This window comes from Oncorhynchus clarkii, unplaced genomic scaffold (assembly GCF_045791955.1).
Source record: "Oncorhynchus clarkii lewisi isolate Uvic-CL-2024 unplaced genomic scaffold, UVic_Ocla_1.0 unplaced_contig_1467_pilon_pilon, whole genome shotgun sequence".
NCBI classification, from domain to species: Eukaryota; Metazoa; Chordata; class Actinopteri; order Salmoniformes; family Salmonidae; genus Oncorhynchus; species Oncorhynchus clarkii.
The window spans coordinates 31,168-39,781 of NW_027258093.1; the positions used below are offsets into that span (position 1 = coordinate 31,168).

At 48.9% G+C, this 8,614-nt stretch overlaps 1 protein-coding gene across 1 annotated transcript in view; it reads left to right on the plus strand.

Annotated features, from left to right (window-relative positions):
• The window catches only part of LOC139395351 (protein NLRC5-like), a 32,919-nt gene extending 25,345 nt beyond the window's left edge, over positions 1-7,574 (plus strand). The window contains exons 10-14 of the mRNA XM_071142919.1: positions 5,811-6,152; positions 6,249-6,518; positions 7,057-7,140; positions 7,270-7,379; positions 7,555-7,574. Coding sequence (XP_070999020.1) covers positions 5,811-6,152; positions 6,249-6,518; positions 7,057-7,140; positions 7,270-7,333 — 760 coding nt within the window. The 3' untranslated portion in view covers positions 7,334-7,379; positions 7,555-7,574. The remainder of the gene's footprint in view (positions 1-5,810; positions 6,153-6,248; positions 6,519-7,056; positions 7,141-7,269; positions 7,380-7,554) is intronic.
• The last annotated feature ends 1,040 nt before the right edge of the window (positions 7,575-8,614 follow it).

An 8,614-nucleotide genomic window follows, 5' to 3' on the forward strand; every position in this document is an offset into this window, starting at 1 on the left:
AAACCACGTTCACACTCCTAAGGACTTTAAATGGCCCCACAAACCGCGGACCCAGCTTCCGGCAGGGCAGGCGGAGGGGCAGATTTCGGGTCAAGAGCCAGACCCGGTCCCACGGTGTGACCACCGGGGCCTCACTGCGGTGACGTGACCATGGGCGGCTTCCCCTGTCTCCTCTGCTCGTCTGAACCAATCGTCCACCTCGGGAGCCTCGGTCTGACTCTGATGCCACGGTGCCAGAACCGGCTGGTACCCCAATACACATTGAAAGGGGGAGAGGTTAGTGGAGGAGTGGCGGAGCGAGTTCTGCGCCATCTCTGCCCAGGGCACAAACGCCACCCACTCCCCCTGACCGGTCCTGGCAATAGGACCGCATGAACCTGCCCACATCCTGGTTCACTCTTTCCACCTGCCCATTACTCTCAGGGTGAAAACCTGAGGTGAGACTAATCGAGACCCCCAGACGTTCCATGAACGCCCTCCAGACTCTCGAAGTGAACTGGGGACCTCGATCAGACGTTATATCCTCAGGCACCCGTAGTGCCGGAAGACGTTTGTAAACAGGGCCTCCACAGTCTGTAGAGCCGTAGGTATCCCGGGCAGAGGGAGGAGATGACAGGACTTAGAGAAACGATCCACAACGACCAGGATCATGGTGGTTCCCTGTGAGGGAGGAAGATCCGTCAAAAAATCCACAGATGTGACCAAGGCTGTTGTGGAATGGGTAAGGGATGTAGCTTACCTCTGGGCAGGTGTCTAGGAGCCTTACACTGGGCGAAGTGTAGGAGCCTTACACTGCCAAGCAGCAGGAAACAAAAACCCTCACATCCTTTGCCAAGGTGGGCCACCAGTACTTCCCAGTTAGACAGCGCACCATCCGACCGATCCCCGGATGACCAGAGATGGGTGACTTGTGGGCCCAGATCAACTGGTCCCGGACAGCAGACGGAACGTACAGACGCCCGACGGGACACTGGGGGGGAGCGGGCTCTGTACGCAATGCCTGCTCAATGTCCACGTCCAGCTCCCAGATGACCGGCACAACCAAGCAGGAAGCCTGGAGTATGGGAGTCTGATTTATGGACCGCTCCTCTGCGTCATACAGTCGGGACAGTGCGTCTGCCTTAACATTCTGGGAACCTGGTCTGTAGGACAGGGTAAAGAACATGGCCCACCTTGCCTGATGAGGATTCAGTCTCCTCGCTGCCCGGATGTACTCCAGGTTGCGGTGGTCAGTCCAGATGAGGAAAGGGTGTTTAGCCCCCTCAAGCCAATGTCTCCATGCCTTCAAAGCTTTAACTACAGCACACAACTCCGGGTCCCCCACATCATAGTTTCGCTCCGCCGGGCTGAGCTTCTTCGAGAAGAAAGCACAGGGGCAGAGCTTCGATGGCATGCCCGACTGCTGAGAGAGCACTCCTCCTATCCCAGGCTCAGACGCGTTGATCTCCACTATGAACTCCAAAGAGGGATCCGGATGGGCCAGCATGGAAGCCGAGGTAAACAGAGCCCGTAGTTGCCCAAAAGCTCTGTCCGCCTCAACCGAACACTGCAGCCGTACATGACCCCCCTTCGGTAGTGAGGTAATGGGAGCAGCCACCTGGCCAAAATCCTGGATAAATCTCCAGTAGTAATTGGCAAACACTAAACATCGATGCACCTCCTTTACCGTGTTGGGAGTCGGCTAATTACGCACGGTTGAAATGCGGTCCCTTAGGAAGTAGACTGCTTGCTGAAAGAACAGGCATTTCTCAGCCTTGACAGACAGGTCATGCTCCAATGGTCGTCCAAGTACCCTGCACACCAAGGACACATGCTCGGCACGTGTAGCGGAGTATATTAGAATGTCATTGATATACACCACTACACCCTGCCCGTGCAGGTCCCTGTCTCGTCTACAAAGGATTTGAAGACTGATGGAGCAGTCATCAACCCATACGGCATGACGAGGTACCCATAATGCCCTGAGGTGGTACTAAATGCCGTCTTCCACTCGTCTCCCTCCTGGATACGCACCAGGTTGTACACGCTCCTGAGATCCAGTTTAGTGAAAAAGTGCGCCCCGTGCATTGACTCAATCGCCATGGTAACTGTAACTGTATCTCACAGTGATTTTGAGACCTCGATAATCAATGCACGGACGCAGACCTCCATCCATAAACTGGAGGAGAAGGGTGAAGTGGGGGACCAAATATACCAGACGCAGGGATTCAGATACATACATATTTTTACAATTACAGGTTGTAACAGATCTGACAAACTTTCTAATCTCGAAAGAATATGTACAGTGGAGAGAACAAGTAGTTGATACACTGCCGATTTTATAGATTTTCCTACTTACAAAGCATGTAGAGGTCTGTAATCTTTATCATAAGTACACTTCAACTGTGAGAGACGGAATCTAAAACAAAAATCCAGAAAATCACATTGTATGATTTTTAAATAATGAATTTGCATTTTATTGCATGACATAAGTATTGATAAGTATTCATAAGTATTTGATCACCAACTAGTAAGAATTCCAGCTCTCACAGACCTGTTAGTTTATCTTTAAGAAACCCTCCTGTTCTCCACTCATTACCTGTATTAACTGAACCTGTTTGAACTCGTTACCTGCATAAAAGACACCTGTCCACACACTCAATCAAACAGACTCCAACTTCTCCTCAATGGCCAAGACCAGAGAGCTGTGTAAGGACATCAGGGATAAAATTATAGACCTGCACAAGGCTGGGATGGGCTACAGGACAGTAGGCAAGCAGCTTGGTGAGAAGGCAACAACTGTTGGCGCAATTATTAGAAAATTGAAGAAGTTCAAGATGACGGTCAATCACCCTCGGTCTTGGGCTCCATGCAAGATCTCACCTCGTGGGGTATCAATGATAATGAGTGAGGGATGAGGGTGAGGGATCAGCCCAGAACTACACGGCAGGACCTGGTCAATGACCTGAAGAGAGCTGGGACCACGTTCTCAAAGAAAACCATTAGTAACACACTACGCCGTCATCGGTTGAAATCCTGCAGCGCACGCAAGGTCACCTTGCTCAAGCCAGTGCATGTCCAGGCCCGTCTGAAGTTTGCCAATGACCATCTGGATGATCCAGAGGAGGAATGGGAGAAGGTCATGTGGTCTGATGAGACAAGAATAGAGCTTTTTGGTCTAAACTCCACTCGCCGTGTGTGGAGGAAGAAGAAGGATGAGTAGAATCCCAAGAACACCATCTCAACCGTGAAGCATGGAGGTGGAAACATCATTCTTTGGGGATGCTTTTCTGCAAAGGGGACAGGACGACTGCACCGTATTGTGGGGAGGATGGATGGGGCCATGTATTGCGAGATCTTGGCCAGCAACCTCCTTCCCTCAGTAAGAGCATTGAAGATGGGTCGTGGCTGGGTCTTCCAGCATGACAACGACCTGAAACACACAGCCAGGGCAACTAAGGAGTGGCTCCGTAAGAAGCATTTCAAGTTCCTGGAGTGGCCTAGCCAGTCGCCAGACCTGAACCCAATAGAAAATCTTTGGAGGGAGCTGAAAGTCCATATTGCCCAGCGACAGCCCCGAAACCTGAAGGATCTGGGGAAGGTCTGTATGGAGGAGTGGGCCAAAATCCCTGGTATAATGTGTGCAAACCTGGTCAAGAACTACAGGAAACATATGATATCTGTAATTGCAAACAAAGGTTTCTGTACCAAATATTAAGTTCTGCTTTTCTGATGTATCAAATACTTATGTCATGCAATAAAATGAAAATTAATTACTTAAAAATCACACGCTTTGTAAGTAGGAAAACCTGCAAAATCGTCAGTGTATCAAATACTTGTTCTCTCCGCTTGCGACATAGGATACATGGGACTCCTGGGAAGAGCAGCGTCTACCAGGAGATCTATCGCACAATCGCCCCGTCGATGGAGTGGTAATTGAGTCGCCATCTCTTTACAGAATGCGAGAGCCAAATCGGCATATTCGGGGGGAATGCGCACAGTGGAGATCTGATCTGGACTTTCCACTGTGGTAGCACCAACGGAAACCACTACACACCTCCCCGATCACTCTCGCGACCACCCTGTGAAGCCCTCTGTTGCCATGAAATGATGGGGTCATGACGAGCTATCCAGGGATTGCCCAGTACCACAGGAAACACAGGAGAGTCAATGAGAAAGAGACTGATTCTCTCCTCGTGCCTTCCCTGCGTCACCTAGGCCAGGGAGATAGTAGCTAGTAGCTTCCCTGATCTGCCCGGACTCCAATGATCGACTATCCAGAGCGTGTACTGGGACAGGTCTAACCACAGGAATAACAATAATAAGGGCGAGTGCTGATAAAATTCCCAGCCGTGCCTGAATTGACGAGCGCCTAATGCGGCAAAAAACATCAGGAAATCAAACAGGTACAAACAGTTGGTTAACAGAGGACTCTGGATGAGAGTGGTGCAGACTCACCTGGGGTGACGCCAAAGTGCCCTGCCTGCTGCCTCGACTCCCAAAGGGACCAACCCGGCACCTCTGCGGCCACAGATGGTGCACGTGAAGGCCCCTCCTCCAGCTCCTCCAGCCTCCCTACGCGCAGCCCCTCCCAGTTCCACCGAAGCGGTGGTGTTGGAAAGATGGAACCAACAGAGCCCTCTCTGGACGTCCGTGGGTGTCCAGCAGGTTATCCAACCGGATGGACAGATCCACCAGTTGGTCACCAGTTGGTCAAAGGTGATGGTGGCATCCCTGCAGGCCAACTCTCGTCTGACGTCCTCGCGCAGGCTGCATCGGTAATGGTCGATAAGGGCCCTGTCGTTCCATCCTGCTCCGGCAGCTAAGGTCTGGAATTCCAGGGCTCCGTCTCAGGTCGAAGCCGCTCTTCGAAGTGGTCCAACGCCGCGACTCCCCACACTCCAGAGCTCTCCCCGAGAGACATGAGACGAGTACTTCCCGAGGGAGCTGGGTGAATGGTGGCCAGGTACAGGTCCAGTTGTAATATGAACCCCTGGCACCGGTCTGCCGTCCCATCATACTCCCTGGGAAGGGAGAGATGCATGCCACTGGAACTGGATCCAGGAGGTAACGCCGGTTGCGTTGGTCGAGGCGCAGCGGATATGGCACCAAGATGTTGGATCAGTGTGATTGGGAATGTAAACCAGGTGTGCAGGGAAAAAGACAAAACAAATGGATAATAGAAAAATGGAGCAGAGATGGCTAGTAAGCCGGTGACTTCGGGCGCCGTCCCGAACAAGGAGAGGTTCTTCGGTGGAAGTCGTGACAAAAGGACTGTGTTCAATATGAACGCCAAATTAGCGCGTCTCCTCCATTGCGCACAAAACCACTGATGTGACCCTTACAGTCATCACACTGTAAGTCAAAATTCCTATTCATTTTTCAAAATAATTGCCTCAAAACCTTGAATAATGACAGTTGACAATTAGTGAAAGCTATATCAATTGGTGGACGGACATAGGAGATTTCTAAAGCTTTACAAAATAAAAGCCTGTAATTTAATGTTAATTTTTTCTGGTCGGATTTTCTTCAGATTTTCGCCTGCCATATCAGTTCTGACAGACATTATTTTAACAGTTTTGGAAACTGTAGAGTGTTTTTTTATCCAAATCCACCAATTGTATGCATATCCTAGCTTCTGAGTCTGAGAAACAGGAATCTTACTTTGGGCACGCCAGCTCTCCAAACTTCCGTATAGAGGTTTACCTCAGCTAGGGGTGGAATTGAAGGCATTCGCCTGGGAGTTGACCCGACTAACAGAGTTGTATTGTCTTTATCAGTGCTTTAATGTGTGGTGTTGTGTAAATAAGTCTCTCTCTCTCTCTCTGTAGTGTTGACAGGAGGTTACTGCTGAGTTTCCTCCAGTGCTGTGCTGCCTCTCAGTTCCAGCAGGGGGGACCATCATCACTACCAACAGCAGTATGGCTGCTCAGGTCTCTGCACTTCAGGCTGGACTTCTCCTGCTCCGCCTCTGTGGACATGTCAGTTCAGGACCAGGAGAAGGCTCTGTGTCTGACCACTGACCATTGCAAGGCCATCAACTCTGTTCTGAAGCAGAACCAACACGGCACCCCGCTGGTTCAGAACCAGGTCCAGCTCATCCTAAGAGACTGTGAGGTGGAGGACAGAGCACTGAGGGAGCTGCTTCCCATCCTGCATATTGTCAAGCTGAGGTTAGACACACAAAGGCAAACATTTGACCAACTAATTTATCAGTAGGAGTTAAACCTACTGTGTCATAATGTTGACTCTCCTTCTTGTCCTCTCAGTCCCAGCAAAGCTCTGCTACTTCAGCTGCTGGACCTTGTGTGTGAGGGGATTGAAGAGGGCCTGCTGAGGCACGCAGAGTCCCTATGCAGAGCCCTGGATGGGGAGCTGGACCTCAGTGAGACCAGGCTGGACCTGAAGGCCTGTGGATCTCTGGCCCTGGTTCTGGAACACTCAGAGGGTCTGTCAAAACTGGACCTCAGCCACTGTCAACTCACAGACGACCAGCTACAGCCCCTGATCACACACCTGCATAAAGTACAAGTCCTCGAGTGAGTGGCTTTCACTGTGTGTGTGTGTGTGTGTGTGTGTGTGTGTGTGTGTGTGTGTGTGTGTGTGTGTGTGTGTGTACGTGTTTAACTATACTTTTGGGGACCAACTGGGGACATTTTGTTGGTCCCCACAAGGTCAAATGCTATTTCTAGGGGGTTTAGGATTAAGGTTAGAATTAGTATTAGGGTTAAAATTAGGTAGAGGATTTGGATCTATGGTTAGGTTTAGGATCTAGGGTTAGGTTTAGGTTTTTAATTAAGGTACGGGTTAGGGTCTGAATTGTATGTACCCACAAGGTTATTTGTACAAGACTGTGTGTCTATCACTACATGATAAATGTCCGATCTCTCTCTCCCTGGCTCTCCCTCTCTCTGTGTGTCTCTCTCTCGCTCTCTTGCTCTGTCCCTCTTTCTCTCTTTCTCTCTTCTCTCTCTCTCTCTCTCTCTCTCTCTCTCTCTGTGTGTGTGTCTATCACTACATGATAAATGTCCGCTCTCTCTCTCTCTCTCTCTCTCTCTCTCTCTCTGTGTGTTGTAGCCTGAGCCACAATGACATCACTGATGCTCTGACTGACAGAATACTCCAACTGGTCTCTACCAACACTTCAATACACACCATACGGTAAGGGTGTGTGTGACAGTGAGCAGAGCATGTCTGTGTGAGATCATATGGGTGTGTATGTTGCTGGGGGCAACTATTAGAGGATAATAATAACATTAAAATAATAATGTTTTTTTTTTGTCTCTACAGACTCTTCAACAACAGAATCAGGAACAGAACCGCTTTCCTGACAGACGAGAGGTTTGAGATCTGATTAAACATCAGGTCTTCGCCCAGGAAGAGGAAGAGATGGCTGTTAGGTCTTGGTCCAGGAAGAGGAAGAGATGGCTGTTAGGTCTTGGTCCAGGAAGAGGAACAGATGGCTGTCAGGTCTTGGTCCAGGAAGAGGAAGAGATGGCTGTTAGGTATTGGTCCAGGAAGAGGAAGATATGGCTATTAGGTATTGGTCCAGGAAGAGGAAGAGATGGCTGTTAGGTCTTAGTCCAAATCAAAATAAAATGTTATTGGTCACATACACATGGTTACCAGATGTTATTGGTCACATACACATGGTTACCAGATGTTATTGGTTACATACACATGGTTAGCAGATGTTATTGGTCACATACACATGGTTAGCAGATGTTATTGGTCTCACATACACATGGTTAGCAGATGTTATTGGTCACATACACATGGTTAGCAGATGTTATTGGTTACATACACATGGTTACCAGATGTTATTGGTCACATACACATGGTTACCAGATGTTATTGGTTACATACACATGGTTAGCAGATGTTATTGGTCACATACACATGGTTAGCAGATGTTATTGTGAGTGTAGCGAAATGCTTATGCTTCTAGATCTGACAGTGCATCAGTATCTAACAGGTAATATCTAACACTTCCACAACGAAACCTAATATCTAACAAATTCCACCACAAAACCTAATACACACAGTCTTATAAACGAATGGGATAAGAATATATAAGTAAGTATACAATATATGGATGAGCAGTGACAGAGCGGCTAAGATGCAATAGATAGTAAAGAATATATAGTAATATATTATTTTAAATAGATAGTGAAAGATACAGTATATGAGATGAGTAATGTGAGATTTGTAAACATTCTTAAAGTGGCATTATTAAAGTGACTTCTGTTCCATTTATTAAAGAGGCCAATGATATCAAGTCTGGAGGTAGGCAGCAGACTCTCTGTGCTAGTGGTGGCTGTTTAACAATCTGATGGCCCTGACACAGGAGCTGTTTTTCTCTCTGTCGCAGCTTTGATGCACCTGTACTGACCTCGCCTTCTTGATGATAGCAGGGTGAACAGGGAGTGGCTCGGGTGGTTATTGTCCTTGATGATCCTTTTTGCCTTCTTGTGACATCGGGTGGTGTAGGTGTCCTGGAGGGCAGGAAGTTGCCCCAGGTGATGCGTTGTGCAGACCGCACCACCCTCTGGAGAGCCCTGCGGTTGCAGGCGGTGCAGTTGCTGTACCAGACGGTGATACAGCCTGACAGGATGCTCTCAATTGTGCACCTGTA